The sequence below is a fragment of the Martes martes genome, assembly GCF_963455335.1.
Source record: "Martes martes genome assembly, chromosome: 16".
NCBI lineage: Eukaryota > Metazoa > Chordata > Mammalia > Carnivora > Mustelidae > Martes > Martes martes.
The window spans coordinates 700,280-723,918 of record NC_137904.1 but is presented as its reverse complement, the minus strand read 5'-3'; the positions used below and the strand labels follow the sequence as shown (position 1 = coordinate 723,918).

The window sequence follows — 23,639 nt, the reverse complement described above, 5'->3', positions numbered from 1 at the left end:
GACGCGTGCCCTGGTTACTGATTCTGCATCTCGGCTGGAGGCTGCGCCCCGCGTGCTGACCGTCGGCCCCAGAGACTCCGGGGGATGGTTTTTGCACCGACTTCTCCCCCATGGAGCCCCCGTCCCTGCCCAGCCCGGACCCTGGATGGACTCGGACCCTGACGCGAGCTGGGTCCTCGCCTTTTTTACTCACGGCCTCCGCGTCCTCCCACCCCGGGGGCCGCAGGATCTCAGAGCAGCGAGACTCCTTGTCCCGCACAGGGAGGCTCCACCTCGAGCCCATGGAGCCGAGGGCGTGTCCCCTTCCATGGTCACCGGCCCAACACCACCTGTCACCCCTGCCTCAGACACCGATCTCCCAGGACCGAGGAGAGCCCTGCCCTGGGGCGTCTGGGTGCAGGACTGCACACCTTCCCTGGCACTATGCACCGCGGTCCAGCCTGCTCCCACCACGGCCATCATGGGGTCCCCGCACAGCCCATCTCGGACACCTCGGGGCAGCTCCGTGGCACCCACTCCTCCTCTCTCAGCCTTAATGAGAGGACAGGGGTCAGGAGTTCCCCTGTGGTCTGATTCTGTGAGGCCCCTTTGCCCCCACCCCCCCACCCCACGGCACAGCGTCCCACTCGTCCCTGAGACAAATGACCCCACCCCTGCCACGTGCAACATGACGGGCCCCAGAGACTTGCCTGGGGTCAGACACAGGCCAGTCACCGGCCCAACCTCGGTCCAGGTGGCTTGCACTGTCCACTACCTTCCCTCCCGCCTGAGGCTGTGCACCCACAGCAGCCCGGACAAAGCTGCGCCGTGGTTCCCGGTGGGTTCATGGCGGCACCATGCTGTGGCTCCCCATGGGCTCACGAAAGCATCGTGCCGTGGTTCCCGTGGGCTTGTGGCAGCCTCACACCGTGGTCTTGGTTGTTCTTTCCCTTATTTTATTTTCGGCAGCTGTCAGTGTGGTTCACCTGCTCTCCGCTGTCTTCCCGCCCACCACCACCGACCAGCAGGCTCCGCGAGGGCTGGGACAGTGCCCGTGCGCCCCGTGTGCCCTACACGAGGGCAGCGCCCGCTCCCCGACGCGCAGGTACTCAGTAAGCACTGAAAGAGGGGACGGGTGGGCGGATTCCAGGCCCTGCTCCGCCCGACTCCCTGAGTGACCCTGAGCGACCCTGAGCAAGCTTCCCAGTCCTCCGGCCTCAGTGTTCCAGCCTGGAGATTGGGGTAGCAGTGTTGAACTCAAAGACCTTGCAGGCCCCCAGCTCTGACATGGGGTTGAGCCATGGCCCCTCCCGGCCCCCGGCTTTGCCCTCGCTCTGCACCCCAACCCTCCGGACTGGTCTGCAGCCCCCGCATCTCCTATGACTGACAGGAGGGAGGCACCTCTTCTGGGTCGGGAATCTGGACCCCCGCACCCAGCCCACAGTGCCCACGGAGCTGGCCTTCTGCCCAGAGGGTGCTGGGTGCTCAGCCTGCTCCACTCTCCTGCCCCCAGTGCCTCCCACCCCTCACACACAGCCGAGCCCCCCCCGGAGCCCAACCCTCTCCCCTGCACCACCAGAGTGAGGGGCTCTCGCCGCACCAGAGAACCCCTGCGTGAGCCCGCAGGCTGGAGGACGGCAGAAGGTCCAACCTCGGTACTAAGTTGGAGAAAGGGACCCGACCCCCCACTGAGCTTCGGGGTTCCAGCCCCGCCACCCCAGCTTGATGCGGCCTCAGCTTCCCCATCAGAACACTGAGGAGGAGGACGCAACGTTGCAGGGGCCTGCTCGGCACGAACACCCCACCAAGTGGCTCCCCGACGCCTGGAGGACGCACGGCCCTGCTGGGGGAGGGGACGGCGGGAGAACAGGGCCAGGGAGGGGACCCTCGAGTCCTGGACCCCCACGGCCTGGCCCCGAGGCTGAGAGCTGCCGGTGGGGCCCGGCTCAGCTCAGGCAGCGGAGGACGGCTTCACCCCTTACTCCTCGCTTGAGCCCAGGACCCTCCAAAGGCCTTGACAGGGGACCGCACGGAGCACCAGGAGGAGGGGAGGGGGCAGCCCAGAAGTAAGGGGGTCTCCACAGCCTGTGGGGCGGCTCCTGTGGCTGAGGGCTGGGGTGCTAGGCAGTGGGGAGCAGACAACAGGGCTCCCAGGAGCCTAGGGAGGGGGGGGAGAGGGCAGACCGGCGGCGGCGGGCGGGGAGGCCACAGCGGGGAACAGGCGGGAGGCACAGCAGGCAGGGCGGAGGTGGGACCCTCAGAGGGGAAGCAGGTGAGCAGGCCTGACCCGCCCACCACACCACAGCGCTCCCACGGCAGGCCATCCCCGTCCTCCAGGAACCCCAGCCCCGATGAACTGCCAAGTATTTGAAACAGACGTTCTAAGCCTCAGAGTAGTGACACCTGTCGTCACACTGAAGGCTACTTGCTACAGAGACGCGGCCCCGGCAGCCCCTCCAGACGGACACCAGTGGGGACAGCAAACAAGCCCCAAGGGGGCTGGTTCGGGGGTGGCCTTGGGGCCAAGCCTCCCCCTGCCCAGCTGGGCGTCCTGGAAGGCACCGGAACCGGGCATTCCCCATTTCTGGAGGCACGGAGCACACAGGGAAACTGAGGCCGGGAGACGATCAATGGCACAGCTGAGATCACGTCCTGAGTGCCCTGAGTGTCCCAAGTGCCCCGAGTGTCCCGAGTGTCCTGAGTGCCCCGAGTGTCACGAACGCACAGTCTGTCTTTCAAGACCCCGTTTTGCCAGGCATTTCAAAGCCAGCCGTCCCAGGAGTGAGCTGACCCCCCGCATATGGTGCCTTCCCGGCCCACATGAGGACTGGGTGCTCCGGGGGCACGAGGAGGCCCCCAGGGCTTCTCGTCCACCCGCATGTGGGCCTGGCGAGCGCGACCACGGGGACCCTCGGGAATTCTGGACAGACTCCGCTGCCCGCCTGCCACTCCCTGTGTCTGGAAGTCTCCTTGCCCTCGTCCCTCATCACATGGAGAGGATACCACAGGCCCCCATCCCACGTTCACCGGGGACCCGCGTCACCATCGGACGTCTGGTGTGTTTCACTCGCAGCATCCTTCCCCCTCAGGAGTGTGCCTTCCCCGGGGTCACTGCGGGGTTCGGCCTCCCCACCAAACCACAGGCCCGAGGAGGGCAGTGCCACGCCCCACGGCCTCTGCAGCCCGGCGAGCGCCTCGCACGGCACCCAAGGAGACCCCGAGGGCGGAAGGGTGAAGGCAGAGCCCCCGCCGGGGACTCACAGGTGAGTGTGGGACATGGTGTCCAAGGAGGGAGAGACACTAACCCCCACAGGGAGCCCCTTCCCGGGGCTTCTAGAATGGTCATCCAGCCAACGATGGGACGGCAGCGTCCACTCACCTCTGGCATCAAAGAATTCATCGTCCGAGCTTTCCACGGAGTCGCCGAGCACGTTTCTCAGGGGCCAGGGGGCACCGCCGCCCGGGGGAGGGCCACCTGCCAGAGGGAACACTCCCGTTAGCCCGGCCTGAGACCGTGTCCGGCGTGCGGCAGGCAGACCTGCGCCCCCAGACCGACGGCCGCCAGCAGCCCCGCCCCTCGCCGAGCGGCCGGACCCGCGGCTCGCGTTGGTTCCCCAGCCCTCTCCGACGTGCCGCAGTGGGGCGGGAGCGAGCGGGCCCCACACTGAGAGTGGAGTCGGTCGAGGCCGCCGCCAAGGTCGCCGGGCACATCACGACAGGCATGGCCGTGCCGCGTGGGCGCGGGTCTCTCCCTGCGGGACGGGGGCTCTGTTCACGACGGCCTCTCGAAGGCCCCACCACCTGCTCAAAATGGGACACCAAGGTCAGCGGAGCGGGGTACGGAGGCCCCGAGAGTCACGGCCGGTCGTGCCCGCGTCTCTCCACAGGCCGCCTGCTTCTGGCCGTGCCTGGTGGTGGGAGGGTGACGGGGGTGGGAGGCCGATGCCCACACCACGCGTGCAGCCTAGACACGCAAGGCCCAGTCGGAAGGGGGCCTGGGCCTGAGCCCCGCCCCGCTTGGAAGCCCGCGACCCCCGTTTCCACGCCACGGCCTCAGTTTGCCCCGGAGGGTACGGACGGCCATCGGCCCCGGGCTCGGAGGTTGGGAAGGGAGGCAGGTATGGCCTCCGCCTCTCGGAAGGCCCAGAGCTGCGGACGCCGGGTCCCCACGACCGGGACGGGCACCTGCGGGGCGGCGAGGGCGCACACGGGATGTGGCCCCCTCCTCTGCCCGCCCGCCCCGGGTCGCCCTGGAGCCCCTCCCCGAGCTCCCTCCCGGCACCCGGGCGCTCACGCCCGCCACACGTCCCCAGACCCATGAAGAGCGGGGACCGTCCAAACTGAAACCATGAAGGTGTCGGGAGAAACCTGCCCCGTCACTTTCCTGAGGGTCATCGGGGAGCAACTAAACCATCGTGTCCGGCCACACCGGAGCCTGGAAGGTGCCCCGGCATCCGCGCGGGGACAGGACGGAACGGTGCTGTGGTCCCGGTGGAAGGACGCCCGCGGGCACGGCCAGGAGGGAGAGAGGCAGGAAGGGCCAGGACGGTGTGTTCCTTTGGGCCAGTTTGGAAAACACGCCTGTGTCTGCACAGGGATTCGGGCGGCGTGTTGGTTAAACGCTCAGGTCTGAGGAGGGACGGCCTGGATCCACGGTCGGGCTGCGGCCCCGAGAAGCTGTGGGAGGGCAGGTGAGCCCCCCCATGGCCCCCGTGCCTCAGTTTCCCCAACTGTAAGGTGAAGACAGCTCACCCCTGCCGGGGAGGGTGTCCCCCTCGAGCGACACATCACAGCACTCGTGAGCCCACAGCAAGCATCCGCGACAGAAGTTATGGTACAGGGGCACCTGGGTGGCTCAGTGGGTTAAAGCCTCTGCCTTCAGCTCAGGTCATGATCTCAGGGTCCTGGGATCGAGCCCCACGTCGGACTCTCCGCTCAGCAGGGAGCCTGCTTCCCTTCCTCTCTCTCTGCCTGCCTCTCTGCCTACTTGTAATCTCTCTCTGTGTCAAATAAATAAATTAATTAATTAAAAAAAAAGTTATGGTACAAATTTACATTCAGCCACGTCACCACGTTGGGGAGGACGCGCCCAAGACGCCAGCAACGTTCCTGCCGAGCGGCTCTGACGGGAGGAGGCTGGGGAGATGCAGCTTCTACGCGGCTGAGTGATTTGATCCCCGAGTCAACCTGTTCCACCCATTTGAAGAGGCGCGTTTCCTCACACCTTCACATCTCTAAAACCGGACGCGTGGCCCAGGAGCGCACGTGCCAGGTCCTGGTGGGCGCGGGAGCGACGCGGGCTCGGACGGCACAGACCCGCTCGCACGCGGGCCCTTCAGGAAACACGCGAGGCTTTTCTCTCGGCAAACGTCCTTACAGGTTTCCTAATCACGCTTCCTCTCCTGCCGCAGAAGCCCCGGTAATCACACGGCACGTCGCACGGGAGACACGCAGAATGCACGGTCACCGACCGTGTGACTGGAAAGGTCTGGTCACCAGTAGGGACTACGGCGTCTTAGAGTCTAGGGGAGACAGTGGAACTGCACGCACGGCTGGTCCTCCCAGGGCGCCAGCCCTGGCCAGCAGGTCACATGTCATGTGTCCGGAGAGACCCGCCTTCCTGTGGAAGCAAGATCCCTGCCTCAGTTTCCTCATCTGCACATTGAGGAACCTGACGGCGAATGTCCCTTCTCGATTCTGAGCAACGTCGGAGGAGCTCGTCTGGCACACACGGCAGACGCCAATGAGCAAGGGAGAGGTGGGTGCTGCCCCAGCCCTGGCTTCGGGAGCCGGGGCTGGGCACTGTGACAGCCCCAGGGAGCCCACGGCAGCCCCGTCCCCTCTGTGCCCCGCACCCCTGCAGGAAGCTGGCACTGATCCCTGCCGTACGCCCAGATCCCACAGCACAAACTGTTCCCGAAGGGCGAGACCGGCCCCGTGGGCCCAGGGACCCCGCCCCCTGCTTGTCCCTCCAGCCCCACCCACCACTAACTCCCAAACACACCCCCAGCCTGGGCACCGTGCTGGGAGCCAGGCCGGAGGCATGCTGGGAGGCACGTTCTGGAGCCCGGAGTCCCAGCTAGGGCCACCCACATTCCCCGAGGGGACCCTCGAAGCTCCCGATGCCCGCCGGTCCCTGCGGGCCGCATGGTGGGCTGGGCGGCCAGTCCCTGCTCACAGACTCTGTCTTTCCTGCGAGGTGGCACCGTGGGGGGGGGGGTGCTCCAGCAGCTGCAGCGAGACACAGAAAAGAAACCAAAGGGATACGGATTTGAAAGGAAAAACCCAAACCGCCTCGATGCTCAGATGGCATCGATTCCTCTACAGAATCGAAAAACCCACCGGAAACGCCCCTGGAACAGCACGGTCTCCGGGCACAGGAGCGACACACGAAGCCCGCCGCACCCCGCGTTGTCGGGAGGAGCCGGAGTTAGAAACTTAAGAAACAAAACCATTTATAACCCTCACCAAAAACACCAAACCCACAAAAAGAAGTGCTTGAGTATAAATCGAACGTACGCAGAGAGGCCTGCGATCCGGAAAGCCCCGTCGTTTAAACTTCTGCTGAATCCACCTTAATCCGCACGTGTTCCCGGTCAGCAGTACGCACGCTAGACTAACACGCAGACATGCCTCGCTGCGCACACCCGTTCTGGTCCACGAGGTGAAGCCTGGGCGGCCAGGACGGTCCCACTGTCCCTGCTGTTTGGTCCCTGAGGGTCGGGTGGGGTGGCGGGCTCAGCGGAAGCTTCACCCCAGTCTGTCCGGTGCCTGAGCTGGAAGGGCAGAGGCTCCGGGATCTGTAGGCCACGCACCGGCACCTCCCACATCCTTCCCTTCCGGCCACCATCCCTCCAGGGACCACGCTGACCACGGGTGTGACGGGCTAGCCTTCGTGGGGGTCCCAGCGGCGGGGAGCGGCTGCAGGGGAGTGGCAGGATGAGGGCGTGAGACCTTCCTATAGATGTGTCGGTCCGTGAGAAGGAGCCGGACACAACGAGCGTGTGTACGTGAGTCCTGCCCACACGCGTGTGGGGTGCACAGGCAGAGGGCGTGCACATGACCCGCCCCACAGCTGAGGGTGTGGGCAGCTGTTTGCGCGAGGCCACAAAGCCCGTCCGTGACCGCGGCGGCGCGGCAAGTGGGACCCATCCAACCGGCCCTCCGGCTCTGCGAGTCAGTGTCTGTGTATCCCCGTGTCCACGTGGACATCTCCACGCGCACCTGCGCTCCTGGGAGACGGCCATCCTCCCGAGGCCGCCCTTCCCGAGCCTGTCCGAAAGACACGCCCAAGCACACGTGCCCCCACAGCACGCCCTCCCCGTCTCTGTGCCTCATGCACACCGGCTCGCCGGCACGGGTGGACGCTCGCAGAAACGTCACCACTCGGCTGTGGAGCAACACCCACCCGGGCTCCTGCTCCCACTTATGGGCCCAGGACAGAAACTCACGAAGCTCGTGGGGCCTCGCTTCTGTCGCCCGCCAGACGGGCATCGTAGCTCCGACCCCGTCCTCGGGAATTCGGGCCAGACTGCCCACGGTAGGGTCCGGTGCCCTGGCCCCCCACAGCGGCAGGACTGAGGTGCAGCCAGGGCTCACGGGAGCTTCCAGGCAGCCCCCCAAGGCCACAGACCCGTCCACGTCCTCCAAGGCCCACCCGACATCCTCCGGCCGACTCTCCTCCTGTCCCGCCTCCTCCAACACACTCACTTAAAGCTCTAAATCGGGACCAAAGAGAAAGGGGGAAGGCCAGGCTCCCCGTCCAGAGGGACGCTGAGGATCCCGTGCTCCCGTGAGGCCCTGACCCCCAGCAGGCTCCGAGCTCTCTCCTGCCGCCCACCACCGCCTCAGGCCCCGTGCAGTCTTGTGACCTTGTCACGGGCCTGGGCCTCCCCGGCGCGGGCTCCCATCACCAGCCACACCTGTCGCCTTCCCCAACTGGGCTGGCCCAGGGACACAGCAACGGAGGGACACGTGAACAGGAGCCATCGGGGAATGCGCGGCCTGTGCCAAGGAACCCCCAAAGTGGCCCCAACCTGCGGCAGGAGCCCACCTGACGGGAGACACCCTGCTGAGCTCAGGAGCCCCTCCTGAGGGGAAAGGCATCGGCCGACTCCTCTGGGGCCAGGCTGTGGGCCAGACCGCACCCCGGGGGAAGGAGTTAGGACCGAGCCGACCTGGATTGGTCCCCGCCCCTGGGATGCAGCCTCGCAAGAGCCCAGGACAGACGAGAGCAACCCGGCCGCTGCGCTGAAGGCCAATTCTGCACCCCACAGTGTGGGCAGCGCGTCCCGCAGGCAGAGGCCCTGAAGGCTGGGGGGCCCAGAGGCCTTCCTGGGGAGAGGGCCCAGCTGAGCCTTAGGGGGCAGGGCGGGCAGGGTGGACGGGAGGACAGACACAGGTCAGTGCAGTCAGAACACAACTGCGGGTGCTGGATGGAGACGCTTCTCCTCCGGAACGGGAAGTCTGGCTCATCAGAGCACGGAGGGGCCCCGGGCGTCTGCAGTGACGGCCACACGGCACCGGGGTTGAAGCGGCACCTGCCAGCTGCCTCCAGGGGCTCCAGCGCCTCCGAGCGGCCAGGCAGGGCCATCCGGCACTGGGCCAGCCCGCGGCTGGACGCGAAGCCACGGCGGGCACACCGCCTGCGAGCCACGTGCGCCTCGGGGCGGCGAGTGCTCTGCTGGGGCTCCCTTAGGCCCCTTGTCCCCCGTGCCTCCATGTCCATCACACACGCACACACGCACGGCATCACACCTAGTCTCACGACACTCAGAATCCCGCCCCGCTGCTCCGGCCTGGGCTCCCACGAGTCCACCCACAGGACCCGGAGTGAGACGCGGGGGTCTGGCCCCGGCCCCAGGGCCTGGCCTTCTCCCTCAGTCAAGCACGATGTGGACCACCGTCCCCCTCACCCTCCCCCTGGAGGCTGGTTCTGATCCCAGGCCTCTCAGCCGTCCGCCGGGCATCTCAGTAACTGTTGCTAACCAAGCTGTGCCTCAGTTTCCCACTCTGGGACGTGGGGGCAGTAACAGCACTCAGAGCGGCAGCTGTGAGGAGTGCACGAATGAGCATCCGCACCAGGCTTAGCACCGTGCCCGAACTCCGCCGGCGTTTGTGCACATAGACCCCCGTGGGGCCCGCGCCCCGCGCCGGCACAGCTCCCTGTCCCCCAGACTCTGAGCATCACGAGGCCAGGACTTCTGGGCTCCTGCCACACACGGCCTCTGGGAGGCCCCGACCACGCTCCCTGTGTCCCCACCCTCCCCTCAATCCCATCTGTGCTCCGGGATCAGTGTAGAGCCTTCCCGGCCCCGAGCGGGGGTCTGGAGCCTGCCTCCTCCGTGCGCCCCTGACGTCCTTCTCTTGGGCCATCAGAGCACCCATCTGCAGCCTGGGTCCAGGCCTGCCTGCCCCACTGGGCAGTGGGTTCCCTGGGGCACATCCTTGGTGGGAACCCTCCAGGACTGGGCACCAAGGAAGCTCTCGTTCTGCTGGGCACGGCCCCCTGCAGGAGAGACCTCGGGGTGGCCCTCTCGAGGGAGCATCTCATGCACCTGTCCTCACCCCCCCCCTCTGGGTCACGACGGGTCCAGGAAGCAGGCCCGTCCAGGGCCAACCCGCCCGTGCCCAGCCCTCACGGGTGCCACCGGGGAGGGACGAGAGGCCAGAAGAAGCCGCTGAAGGAAACCGATGCAGGTTGGGGGTTGGTTGCTATGGAAACAAGTCCTAACTCTTCCCAAACTGCTGTATGCGCCACTGATGAGCGAATGGGCTGGGCTGTTTCAGGGACACGCGGGGAGCCCTGGGAGGGCCTGTCTGCTGGGGCTCTCAGCACCCGGAGCCCAGGTCATGGATAACCGGAAGAAATCCAATCCAGCTCCAGGGGGACCAGGCGGCCCCACGAGTCCGGGCGTGGACTCTTGGCTGCAAAGTGGCCATGAGACCGTGCACAGCCCACGCCTGGAGCAGTGGGCCCAGAGGGAGGCACGGCCCCGGCACACAGCAGGCCATGGCCCCCATCCCTGCCACTTGGCACCCGTGGCCACGGCCCCGTGGCAGACCCAGCTGCAAATCGGGCACCAGTGCCAGCCGCCGTCGTCTACCTGACCCCGGCCGTACAGGCTCCGGGCACGACAGAGGGGCTCGGCCTCTGCCGACACAGACTCCTGGGCAGCGCCTCCCCTGGGGGCCTGCACGGGCCAGGAGGCTAGCGAGGAAGGGCCGTGGGCCCCACCTGCAACTGGCCTGCCCACTGTCCCAGCCCTGTCCCCAGACACGGGTTGGAGGCGGATCAGGACCCCAGGGTCCCCACAGGACACATCTGGCTCAACCAGTTACTCTGAAACTATCGGCCTTCTGGTAGCTCGTGAACAGGCCGCCGCAACGCCCGCTAGTCCCGTCTTTTAGAGAGAACCGGTGATCAACCGCTTCGGCTACCTACGGCATTGCCACCCGCCCTGACGGCCTGTCTCCCCAAGGGTCGGAGCCGCTGGGAGCAAACCTCCAAGGGCCCGCTGGCCCGTCCCCCGGACTCCCGCTGCACGAGGAGCAGGCGTTGGCCTCCCGCGAACGGGGGCTCCCCCAGTGCCCGCCACGGCGCCGCAGAGGGCTCGGCCGCCTACAGGCCGCTCAGGAGGGCGGTGGGGTCGGAGGCCCCGCCGGCCACCCCCCGATCTCCTGTAGGGAGTGGGGGACAGAACCCATAGAGGAAGCTGCCGAGACCCCACCCCTGCCCCAGGAGCCGGCCTGCGCTGAGGCTAGAGCCCCAGAGGCCACCCTTGGCAGCCCGGGAGCAGCGAGGGCCAAGGCGACCCTGCGTGGGCCTCCTTACCACCTGCGCTCCGAGGCTGCTCCAGAGAGAGCAGGGGACCCCAGGCCACCTCCCGCCCCACGGGCTCCCCACCTGGTGCTGATTCACAGCCCCGGAGCCGCTGCGGGCCCGGACCCCGGAGGTGGGGCTGCGCGAGGCTCTGGCCGCTCCTCCAGATCCCCGGGAACAGAGCGGCGGAGACACCCCACACGTCCCGGGCAGGAACGGGAAGGCCGAAAATAGCTCTTTTTACCACCAGGGATGACTCCAGAGTTGCTCAGCCAGGACCAGACTCCCAGGGGAGGGACGTGGGTGGGGACAGGAGAAGGAAGCCTCAGGCCACGGCCAGGCAGAGGCGTCGAGGAGGAGGACAGGGATCGGCAGGCTGCGCAGCGGTCGGGGGCGGTCAGGGGTGCGCGAGCAGGGACGGGCGGCCGCGGCTGCTCCACACCCCGAGTCCTGCCCCCCGCGGGCTGTCCCTGAGCGAGAGCTGTGCGGGAGGTGACCGGCGCGGCTGCAGGCCACTCGGAAGAGGCCGCTCCCAGACACAGCCCGACAGGTTCCCGTCTCGGCTTCCAACCCTCGTTGGGCATCCCGGCTACAAGACGGCGACCTCCCTCCCCTCCAGAACAACGGCCATCCGGGAAGGGGGGTGCCTCCTCGCTGGCCTCCCCCACACAAGTCTGCAAACATGCAGGTGACCCTCTCCAGGGAACATGGGCTCCGGACTCCCCGGGGCACCCACCCCTGGAGGGTCAGCCCCGGGCTGCGCGGCTCACCGGCCTGGGGAAGGGCCGGGCCGAGAAGCCGCGACAGCAGCTTGCGGGCCAGGAACCCGGTTTCTGGGGTCTGACGCAGCAGCACCTGCCCCCGCCAGCCCCGGCCACACAGGCTGACACCCTTTCCCGCGGCCACAAAACCTCCCCCTGCCCCGGGGCATGAACGCGTCCCACAGACGGGCCACCCCCAGCCTCAGAGTGAACCTCATAAGCGCCCTGGGGACAACCTGGAGGCGGCGGGGTGGGGGGGAGGGCGGGGGGGGCACAGCAGGGACACAACTCCAGCCGAGCCGCTGACAGGCAGGAGGCGCCCCCCACCCACACGCGGACCCCCGTGAGGACTGGGGCCCGCACAGCTGGGCGGGCGGGCCCTGGAGGTGGCATTTACCTCCGGAGTGACTCACGGAGGCTCCACTCCTTTGCACGGGGGGTGCAACTTAGCATTTTCTTTCTCTTTAGAAAACAGGGATTTTAAAGCCAGGAGTAGAGAGAATTTGAGGGCGTGTGTGGGGGGCTGGGATCTCGTGATTTCCAGCCTCACTGGTGACGTGCTCCAGGCCCCCTCCCACCCCAGGCCCTGGGTGGGGGAGTCGGCCACCCCCTTCCCGGCCTGGCTGCAGATCTGGTGCCCCCTAGGGCACGTGGGCTCTCTGTGCTGGGCCCCATCCCCCACGACCCCTCTGGGGTCCCTGGGGGGCAGGAGAGCAGAGAGGCGACCCCCCCCCCCCACCCAGAGGACAAGGCCATAGGGACGGGCCGCGAACGAAGACAGACCCGTGTTAAAGCCGCAGCAACTTTAGAGCCGGTCCTGGTTCCCCGGGGCTCTTCCCCTCCCCTTCCCCAACCCCCCACCCTTGAGGAAACTGAGGCCCAGGAGGGCAGGTCGAGGTTAAGCCCCAACCAGCCCCGGGGCCCGCTTCCAGGCCAGCCTCTGACTTCACAGGGCTCTAGAACGAGACCCTGCACCCTCCCGGGGCTCCGTGTCCTCATCCACAAAATGGGAGTGACGAGGAGCCTCACCGGAGAGACGCTGTCCGGCCAGCAGGTGGGAGGCCGGTGACATCACAACCACGGTGCCTCCAGACCCCCAGCCAGAACCCACCAGAACATCCCACTCCCCACGAGCGTTCACACCCGGTCCTTGCAGACACAGACCTCAGGAGAGGGCCCCGTGCCCTCCGGGCCTCAGTCTCCCGCCCTACCCTGCTAATTCACAGGCCTCGGAAGGGGTCTGCAAGCCGGCGTCACACCCTCCGGCCGGTGGGACGCAGACCTGGCCTCTGCAAGGGGGGTCTAGCCACGTGCTCACACTGTGTGTCCCGTGAAGACTCCCAAACCACCGGCCAGGTAGACGGGGCCTCCCGCTAAGAAAGGGGCTCCGGGGCCCAAGGCCACAGGCCTGAGACGAGACTCAGGGACCCAGCAGCCCGCGCAGCCCAGGCTGAGAGGCAGCAAAGTGCCCGCCGGGCCCACCAGCTCTGCTGCTGACAGGGGCTTGGACAATGACATCGCACCTCCCCAAAGCGCTGCGAGTCTGGTCCCTCCTCTGGGAGAGGGCCAGTCCCCTGCCCACCCCGGCCCAGGCCCTGCAGGCTCCTTCCCTCGGAGCAGGGCCAGTCCCTGGGAGCAAATAAACTGGTTCCTCCAGCCCAAGGCCCTGCCCTGCTGAGAAGAGGTCCCAAACTGCTGGGGCACTGGGGGGCGGGGGGGGGGGCGAGCCGTGGCAGGAAGCAGCCCTTCCCCACAGAGCCAGCCCTGCCAGGCCGGGCCTCACCGGCCTCTCCCCAGGGCAGAGGGGCTGCCAAAACTCCCAACCTGCCACCCCGTCCTCCATCCTCCGTGCGGCTCTCCCCGTCCTGCTCTTTCCAGTCCCCCAACACCCCTCCCCAACCCCAGGCCTGCCTCTCACCATCTTCCCGTCCAAATTCACCAGCCTCTAAGGCGTAACTGCTGCGAACGCCAGCCTTCACTGTCTCGGGCCCCCTCTGTTCTGTTCCGCTACCCACAGGTAGCCCTGGGGTGCAGACGACCGTCCCCGCAGGTAGCCCTGGGGTGCAGACGACCGTCCCGCAGGGAGGCCTCGCCCCTCCTTGTCCACCAGACCTAGAGCTCCCTCAGGCCCTCCCCTCCCCTCTCAAGACTGGATGCAGGGCACCACAACAGCTCTGGCCTGGGTGACTGAAGTCTCCCCAGAGACCCGGAACTGGTAACAACCTGTTTGGGATCAACACTCTAACTTATCCAATCCTTTCTGGAAACTCCCAACATGTTTTCCTGCACCTGGGATCTCCCGGCAAAGTGAAAGTCCTTTTACTGCTTCCCCTCAGCGCCCGTCGGACATAGCTGACACAGCCGTGGCTGGATGCTCAGGCTGGGCACTGCACAAGCCCAGGAGCACCATTTACTAGTCCACGATATGATAATCCCGGAGTCACGTGCTATGGTGACTCTGGGGCCCAAACCCCTGCCTCTTTCCTCACGAGGTGGCCCCTTGGCCAGTTTTCAGAGGGAACATCTCGCAGGTCACAGAACACACCCTGACTCACAGGCCGGCCTCCCACAGCTTCCCCCCACAACCTTCAGCCTCCCTTGGCTCCGGTGTCACCCCCCAGGGTGGCCTGATCATTTCTGACCATCGGTCTGCCCACCCACGGTGGACGGCCGCGAGCGCCCACGCCTCTCTGTGCTCTGACCCCCTTGCACGGCAGCTTTTCTAGCTGTGGCAAGAGGGCTGTGGGGCCCCGTCTGTGAGGCCGTGTCTGCTCTAAAGCTGGCCGATCTATCCTGTTCCGGCTTTGCTGGTGTGGCTCCCGTGCACGCGCCACCGAGAGCCGTTTTCAGGTCAGTAGGCTTAGAGCCTGAAGAGCAGAAGGGACATCTGCAAAATGCGAAGCAGCCCAGAAGGGCTGAGCGAAGCAGGCACCGACCCCTCTTACGGGGTCAGTCCCAGCGGCTCCTGGGAGGGGCAGCTGAGCACAGGAGTGAGGAGCCTGGGTGCTGGGACCCACGGAGGAGGGGGTCCGGGCTCCCCGCAGGGAAGGGCCGGGCACAGAACGGACGCCGAGAAGACAAGATGTTAGAGCAGTGCGAGGTCCAGCCGCTCCGGGCCAGGCAGTGCCTCACCTGCTGCCGTCAGCCTGGGACCCAAAGACCACGGGCCACCACACAGGGGCCGAACGGCACCCCAGGCTGTGGGGGCCACTGACGGGGCCGTGATGGAGACAGTCCCTCACTTCCTCCTCCAGAGGTGGCTCTGCCCGGACCCTCTGTTTCCAATGCCTTAGGAGGGGGAGAGAAGCATTTCCCCCTCCGGGATCCCTGTGCACGGTGCCTGGAACACAGTCCAGGCGTGCGGCTGGCTGCCGTCATCATGGCCGTGCCCCAGCAGGTGATCTGTGCAGGGCTGTGCACGCACACGCACACACGCACACACGGAGCGGGGGTGGTGGGCGGGACACACACCCTGCCTTGCCCTCTGGGAGCAGTGGGGGTGGGGAGGGACCCCCGCTCCAGGAGGAGGGAGGGAGACAGCGTTTTCCAGCCTGCCCCGCATCATCTCCTGGTGCCTCCCGCAGCACCTCCGCGAGGAACGGGTGTTTAGCTCTGCTGCACACTTGCTGGGTCTCGCTTGGCCCGCCCCACCCCTGCAGGGCTCCTTGGGGGCCATAAGTCACAAGCCCGACATGTGCAGGCAGTGGGGGGGGGGGGAGATTCAGCCCCGGCCCAAGGTCCAGAGCACCATTCGTGGGGTGGCCCTGGATTTGCACAGAGCCCAGGGTGCTCACACTGAGTGTGCATACGGGTGAGTTCGCACTTGTTCTGGCACGGTCATGGCTTGCAGGGAGAGGGGTGGGGTTCGTGCCAGAGCGATGCTGCGTCCCGAGGGATGGCCCAGCACCTGCCAACGTCACAGGCTGGGTGTGAGTTCTCGGAACATTTACACACGCCAGCCTCCCCAGCCCGGCCTGCTGAGACCAGGCTGGCGGTGGCCCACACCGTGGGGCCGGCCCGCGGGCTCTCCGCACCGCGGGGCCCAGAGTGTGGTGCAACTCCTGCTCCCCAGCGCCCAGCTCAGGGCCTGGCACAGGGCGGATGTCGGTGAATGAACGTCCGGCCGAATGAATGAATGAACGAATGAAGGAATGACTAACGCCCACTCCCTCACACCACGGGTCTGCAGCGCGGGCGCCTGGGGGAGGGCAGAGCCCACGGGACCCCAGAAGAGGCTCCACCTTCGGACCCCCGCACCGGACGCTTTGCCTCCGGGGTCGGGTGGGGGGAAGGGGTGGGCCGGTGCCCGGCGGCGCGGCGCGAGCACCCCTCCTTCCCAAGAAGGAATCTGGGTCTCCTGACTGAGCTGGGGGCGGGGGGATCGGCGCGTCCTGTTTAGAGCGAGGGGCAGGACAGGGGGGCGCGTCCTGGCTGGCGCTGGGGGCGTGGGATGGAGCGGCGGCCACCGGACAGCCCCTGAGGTCCCCGCGCCCTGGGCTGCCCGTGCGGGTGACAGTGGAGGCCTGGGGGGCGGCCTGACCCCGACCCGGGCGCCGCAGACCCGCCCCCGCCCGCGCCGGCGCCGTTCCTCCAGGTGCCGGGGGCGCAGGAAGGACGCGGGGCGCACGGCCCTCCCGGAACCTCCGCCCACCTGCGCGGGGGCTCACCTGGGCCCGCGGCCCCTCCTCGCGCCGCGCGGGTCCCTCCCCCCGGCCGCCGGCCCTGCCCTCCCGGCGCCCGCCCTCACCTGCGCGGCCCGCCTGGGCCATGTCCCGGGCGGCGGGCTCCGGCTGCGCCGCGCGCGCTCCTCGCCGCTCCCGGGCCCGGCCCCGGCCGCCGAGCCGCCTCCGGCCCCGAGCGGACTCCGCGCGCCGCGCCCCGCGCCCCCGCCCCGCGCGCCTCGGCCGCCGCAGCCGCCGCCTCGCCGCTCCCTCCCGCTGCCTTAAAGGCGCCGAGCGGCGGCCGCGCCGCCCCCCGCGCCTCCGGGGAGGGACTGACGGAGGAAAGCGCCCGACGCCGCCCCCGCGGGCCCGCGCCCCCGCCCGGCCGCGGCCGCCGCTCTCCGGCCACCACCAAAGCGTGCGGGGGGCGCAGACGCGGGCAGGCCCTGCGGTGCGGGCGGGGACGCGGGCGCGCGGGCCGGGAGAAGGGGCACGGGGACGCGGGGGCGCAGCGCCAGGGAGACACCCCCGGGCCGAGACGCCAGCCGGGGGGTGGGGAGAGGGAGATCAGAGAAGACGGGAGACCCAGCGCCTGGCGGGAGAGACACGGAGCAGCAGAGGCGAGAAGAGAGGGAGGTGGCCCCGGGATGGCTCTCCATCAGCGCCCCGCCAAGGTCCGGGGGCGTGACCACGGTCTGACCTAGCCTCAGCCTGGAAGGGACCTTAGCGCCTTGAACTCTGCAGGAACGTGTGCAACACACGCAAATCCCACCTGGGATTCTAGGGCGCGAGGCCAGCAGCCCAGCCGGCAAGCTGCGGCCTGGGCACTTCCCAAACCTGGCGGCAGACGTTCCCGGTGAGCAGGCCCTGGGGGGAGGCGTCTGCCCGAGCGCAGCCAGGGATCCACAGTGCGGGGCAACCCGAGGGGAGGTAGCTGCTGGAGGGGTGGGGGCCAGGACAAGCCTCCTGGCTCCCTGCTCCCGCAGGGGTTAACCCCACCAGGCCCTGCCCTGGGAAATGCCTCTGCTTGCTGCGGCGCAATTGGCAAGGGTTAAGCTCAGTCACCGCGTGCAGCGGGGGCCCCACCCACCCTGACCCTCCCCCACCTTCGGCAGGAAAGTCCCCCTGGGGCCAGCCTCAGTCCTCAGGGCAAGGTCCCGTTAGCCCCTCCAAGGGAAGCTGGGCGCACGGACGACAGGGGGCCTCAGTGAGCATCTAGTCCACAAACGCTTTGCGGCTTTAACTCCACCCACGGGCTGCTCACCAAGTGGCATGCACCTCCGCGCTGACCACCTCCAAGGACGGGTTGCTCAGGAGCTCCAGCGTGAGCTCTGCCGACTTTGGGTGGTGCAGACCATGAGACCGTCTCTCCTCACCCGAGCTGCAGTGTGCGTCTAGTACGTGACCTCCGTATCTGACCGGTGCGGAGGCTTCCCAGGGCCCCGCGTCCAAACTGCCTAGGGAGTCTTCACCCAGGAGGACCCACCAGCCTGGCTTGCCGGAGGCTGCAAGTCGGTCAGTCCGAGAGCTCTGCGTCTCGGGACCAGACGACGGTGCTGACTCCAGCAGAAAGAATTTCAGAAGCTGGTCACCAGCCCGAAGGGTGAATGGACTCCTGCGCCCTTCCCCAGGCCTCGGGCGCGGTGGGGATAGGCACGGCGGGCGGTACGGGCCGGACCGGCAGGGAGCCCAGGGCCTCACCTGCAGCAGGCCTTGGGACCCGCGGGGCCCCCGGAGGGGTGCCGTGCCGTCCCCGGTGCACCCGGAAAGAGGCAGAGGCTGGGGAAAGTCTGCTCGGTGGCCGGGCACGGTGGCAAGGGAGCAGCAGACCTGCCTCCGAGGGGACACACCTGGACCCGGGCACCCCTCCAGGGCCCTCGGCTCACCGTGGCAACAGTGACTGCCATTTGGCTGGGGCCCTGCTGCCTCTTGGCACCGCCTTCCGTGTGTGCGTGTGCAGTTGTGTGTATGTATGCATGTGTGTGGATGTGTGTGGGTATGTGTGTGGCTGTGCATCTACACGTGTACGTGTGTGTGCATGTATGGGCTGTGCATGGAGCTGTGTATGCGTGTGTGCATTTGTGTGGGGTAAGTGTGTAGATGTGTGTAGATGTGCATGCCTGTGTATATGTGTGTGTGCATGTGTGTACAATGTGTATATGTGGGAGTGTGCATGTGTGTATGTGTATGTATATGTATGTGGGGGGTGTGCACACATGTGTATTAGATGTGTGTGTGCCGATGTGTGTGCGTGTATATGTGTATGCATGTGGGGGGGTGTTGTGACGTGCATGTGTGTACATGTGCATGTGTATGCACACACACACACATTGTACTCGGGGAAGGCGCACCGTGAGGGGAGCACTGAGACTCACTGCTCCGCGCAGACAGGGCTGGCCGGGGAGCCGCCGTGGGGGAGGCGTCCAGTTGGCTGGAAGCGCAGACCCCGCCCCACCCCTCGGGAGGGAGTGAGTGGGTGGGAGGCACAGGGTTCTCCTGGGCGCCGGGCCTGGATCTGGTGCAGGCAGGAGAGCAGGGCGGCCCCCAGGGGTGCTGACTGCGCCAGCGGACCGGCTCCCAAGGAAGTTCCGGCCCTGCCTCCGGGCAGAGCAAACACGTCGTCCGGACGGCGTGAGACTAAGCGGCGGGGGCGGACCTCCTGCACCGCTAGCGTCGCCCTTCGGTGAACAAGAATGACTAGCGATTTGCAGGCGCTACCCTTGTGCCCGCAGGAGAGAAGCGGGCGCCCCGCTCCGTGGTGGCAAGGCTCAGCGTCAGGGTGGCAGGCGGCTCCCAGGCCCAGCCACGCCCCAGTGCCCGAGAATGTGCAGATTGGACCCATCAGAGAGCTCCAGGGAGCGGGGCTGGCCTGGACCTGGGCACTTGGAAAGGGACACGCCCATCACCTGAGCCAACATGGCCCCACAGAAGGGCAGTCACGCCCGACTACACTCATTTCCTTCCTGGACACACCGGCTGCCGGGGTAGGTACCACGGTGCCCGGCAGGCCTGGCGCAGCCGCTCCCAGCTCAGGCCCAGCCAAGCGGCTCCTCGCTGCCCGCTGCAGACGGACGTCAGGGCAAGGCCTGGGGCCTCTGCCAGCCTCACCGGCTGGTCGCACCTTCCCTCCCTGCAGCCCTCCCGGCCCCTCCTCTCCAGTTCCCACACCGGGAAGTCTCGGGCGGCCGTCCATGGCCGCAGGGGGCCACCTCCATTCCCAGACGGAGCCTCAGCAGCAGAGGCCGAGTGGAGCTGCCCCGGCCCTGCCCGCCGCGCGGGAGCCGGGGGTGCGAGCTCTTCCCTCCTCGCCGGCAGCTTCCGCTGCTCACCTAGCCGGCGCCTCCACCGCCCGCCCCCGGAGGGGCTAGGACCCTGCCTGACCCACCCCTGGGTGTGTGGACAACCACAGCCTCATCCTCACAGCCGTCGGGGAAGAAGGCGCCGGGTGGCCAAGGCACTCGCTAGCCATCCCTTAAGATCAGCGAGGGAGCCGCCCTCAGGGGAGCCCCGGACCCCGCGTGTAAGGGCCCCCGCCAGCACAGCCACAACCCGCCAGGCCACGCCCAACGTTCCATGGTTCCACGGCGGTGACCCGGTCCCCATCCCGTGCCCAGGAGGGGCTGAAAAATCTAGGCCATCGTGTGCGCGCATCCTCAGCATGTCCCAAAGACGTCCTCGGAGGTCTCGCAGAACCCGCGAGCGCCAGGGTCACTGAGGGCCACGATGCTGCCAGGGCGCAGGGCTGGGGGCGTCTGCAGGGGCGGGCCCGGTTTTCCGAGGAAGGCGAGGCTGATGGAGGAGGCTGTGCCCTGGGCACACAGTCGGTCCCACCTCCTCCTTCAGCCTCACGGTGGCTGTTTCCTGTTTGAGGCCGAGACTAGGTCCGGCTGTCTTCACGTGACTCTCAGACCAAACACAAGCAGGGACTGGGTGGAAACAGACCGGTCACGGCGAGAAGCCCCTCCCGTGTGCTCACCGGCAGCACGGGTGGCGTGGGGTTAAACCTTGGCAGCCCCATCGCCGCGTGTGGGGAAGGCTCCTGGGGCGGCCGTGTGCGGGCAAGGGTCCCGTGGCCGATGGAGCTCAAAGCCTGTGTCGGCTCCCTGGAGAGCACCCAGTGCTCGGCGCTCAGACCACAGCTGGATAAGCCCAGACAGGGGCCGGTGGGGAGGGAACCCCAGACAAGGGGTCATTGTGTCCACCCTTCTGCCTCTGAACTCTGCCAGGAACTGGGAACCTCCGTTGGGCTGGGAGCTCTTCCTCTGTCCTCTGTTCCTCTCCTTGGAACAGCAGTGACAGGGTCTCTCAGAGTGGCCACCGCAGCCCTACGGGTGTCACACACGTTCTCGTGAGGGACTGTTTAGTCCTGACAGCAGCCCATCAACCATTCCCATTTTACAGATGAGAAAAGCGAGGCTAGAAGCCAGGTATCTTTCTTCGGGTCCTAAGTGGCAGACCAGGTCTGCCATCCATGACCCCCTCCACCTCCAGAGGGAAGACGACCCAGGACAGCAGGGCACCAGGGGTCGGAGGCTCTCCACTGGTAGGTCCCATATTCTGCCAGCGTGGGCACAGCCCACCTGGCCTGGGAGGCCTCCCGGTGGTGCTGTGGGGCTACGGACCAATGACCAAAAGGCTGAATTTGACAAGGGCTGGAGAGTGGATTGAGTCCACTTATTAAGGAGGAACTAGATTCCTGGCGGAGGGCAGAGGCACCCCAGGGACCCCCAGCAGCGCAGCCTTCTCCAAACACGGAAGCACCCGAGCCGCATGCGGGAAGCCACCACGGGACACGGGGCACCTGGCGGGTGCCACTTAGATGAGCAGCTGAAGGACCGCAGACAGTCAAGGACACATCCGGGCCCGGGAGGGCCGACGGCCAGCGAACAGGCAGATCTAGAAACAGAAATCCCCTTACCCGGAAATCCCCTAAAGGGCAGAAGCAACAACCACCAGAGCCAGCGCGGGGAGGAAGGGGTGCGGCGGCCGGGAGCCGGGGAGGGCCCATGCTGTGCTTCGTTTTCAGATCCGGGGTCCCGGGAGGGAACCAAACACTCCGACATCCTCTGCGCCGGTGGGGCAGGACCCAGGCCCCACCCGGGGCCAGCGCCAGCGGGCAGACGTAGGGCCCCGGGTGCTGCAGGTCCCGCGGCTCCCAGCGCCCGAAAACGGGGGTGATCCCGGCTTGCGGTAGGAGCCCCTTCTACTCCCTCCTGGTCCTGTCGTCCCGTCCCCACCGCCAGGAGCGGCAGCGAGTCTGCCAGTCCCCGCAGGGCTCGGCGCAGACCGACGGCGCACACGCGGCCCTCCCACGCAAGCGGGCTTGACCGGGGCCTGAGACCCCAAGGAGCAGACAGAACACCGGCCGCCCAGAGGCCAGCACCAGGAGCGGACGTGCCTGACAGCCCCGCCTTCACCACGGACGCCCGCACTGCGGGCCCCCACGTCCACATTGCTCAGTCCGGCCACCGGCCACGCCCGGGACACGCGGGCGCGCCCGGCCGCCTGGATGGGAGCGGGAGGTGCATCCGGCCTCACCACGACTACAGGCTAAGGACGGTGGCAGTGCCGCATGCTTCCCAGGGGAGGCCGCATCGTGAATCCAAATTACTCAGACGCCGGGGACCCCGCGGCCCCCAGAGCGCACCACCGAGGCCTTGCGGACAGTGCGCCGTCTGCGGCCAGGGGCGCCGTCAGGCGCTGAGTGCAGCCTCCACAAGCCACCGGGGCGGCGGGGTCCTCGCGCAGGCGGCTCCGTGTGGGCTGCCGCCCACGGCACGGTTCACGTGTCTCCACGCCCTGATGTTTCCACACTCGGGGAACAAGAACACTGGGATCGTCAGAGTTCAAACTCCCCTTCGAGCTGTCGGAAGTAAAACTCGCAAGCCCCGCTCCGGCCCCTCCTCCAGCCTCCGCCTCGATGTCGATGCCGTGAGCCTCGGCTGCCTCTTCCCCAGCCTCACTCAGTTCCTGCAAATCCTAGGGTGGGACCCGACGGAAGGCAGCACCACCCGCGGGGGCGAGGGAGGGAGGTGCGCACCAGACCCAGGACCGTGGGAGCAGAGCCGCTGACCCTGGTGACCCCAGTGACCCCCGTGAGACCCGCCCCTGCTCTGCAGGAAAGGGGGCAGCAGACCTTCCTCCGTCCACCCTGGAGGAAGATGAGAGCAAGCCCCGCCGCGGGGTCCCACTCGGCCAACCGTCAGGCCCCGGGGAGCGCTATGCGGAGGGGCCTTCCCTCACCGGGCTTCCTGCCTGCCTGGGTCCACGGATTGTGAGCCCCCAAAACTGGAGCCCTGTGCATATGTGTGCGTGCTTGTGTGTGCACACGTGTGCACTGTGTGTGCATGTTATGTGTGTACACGTGTGCATGTGTGTACGTGTTTTCCTCCGGACCCCCAGGAGGCTCTGCACATCTCCCGTCACATGGAGCAGGTACACAATCCATCACCGGGAGCTGACACGGCCAGGAGGCCGCCGTGGACGGAGCCGGCCTCCAAGACCGTGCCCGCAGGGCCCTCAGCCTCCCACAGGCTCAGCCTCGGGATGTACGGTCCCCTCTGGGCCCCGGTCGTTGTTGGAGCAGCGGTCCTGACCCACACCTGCCTCCCTCGCACACGTGTCGCCGGCTGGCTTTCGTGAGCATGGACCGGAGGTGGCCGGGCGTGCGGCAGGGCCTCCCCCGCGCAGACATGGAGGGAAGACCAGGATGCGGAGCAGGGCTGAGTCTGGGGCGGATCACACTTCCCAGGGAGGGCAGACATGGCCGGGGAATAGGGTGTCTTGGGCCGTGCCGGTGCCAAGGGGGACCGTGGAGGTGGGGTCCTCCCACTCCGTCACCCACACGAACCACACCACCTGCACCGTGTGGCCTGCTGTCCACGGCGGGCCTTGCCACGCTGCCCCCTCCTTCCCTCACCGCAGCCACAGCCATCCGTCAAGGTCTGGTTCCAAGGGCGCCTCCTCCATGAAGACCACCAAAATTGCAGCCCAGGCTCAGGAAAGAAGTCAGCCCCTCGGCCCCCACCACAGCCCATTCTCCTCTCTCTCGCCTTCATGCTCGGGCCTCTGGGGGAGGGGCGGCCTGTGCCGTCCCTGGGTCGCTGTGGCCGGCAGGGAGCTTGCAGGAACTACCCGGTCTCGGGAGATACGGGGCTTTGGAGGCGTCCACGGGCAGGTCTGCCTCGGCCGCCAGCTGGTCCCGCAGCTCAGGCAGCGGGGCCTCGATGCCCCTTTCCCCTGGTCCGTCCATGTGGCCGTGGGGGCCCGTGGCTGAGACCTGGCTGCCCAGAGCCCAGGGTTAGGTCAGGACGGGCTGGTTACAGACCAGGGAGCCGCCCCAGGTGGAAAGGAAGCTTTTAGCAGGAGAGAAGGAAACCAGGGCGGGGCTCGGGGTGCAGCTGAGGCCACGGGGCC

At 67.4% G+C, this 23,639-nt stretch overlaps 1 protein-coding gene across 1 annotated transcript in view; it reads right to left on the bottom strand.

Annotated features, from left to right (window-relative positions):
- The window catches only part of PITPNM3 (PITPNM family member 3), a gene marked incomplete at both ends in the record, with an annotated part of 48,595 nt that extends 39,894 nt beyond the window's left edge, over positions 1-8,701 (bottom strand). Inside the window, 4 exons of the mRNA XM_080825599.1 lie at positions 3,359-3,454; positions 7,053-7,671; positions 8,157-8,313; positions 8,403-8,701. Coding sequence (XP_080681725.1) covers positions 3,359-3,454; positions 7,053-7,671; positions 8,157-8,313; positions 8,403-8,701 — 1,171 coding nt within the window. The remainder of the gene's footprint in view (positions 1-3,358; positions 3,455-7,052; positions 7,672-8,156; positions 8,314-8,402) is intronic.
- Positions 8,702-23,639: the final 14,938 nt, after the last annotated feature.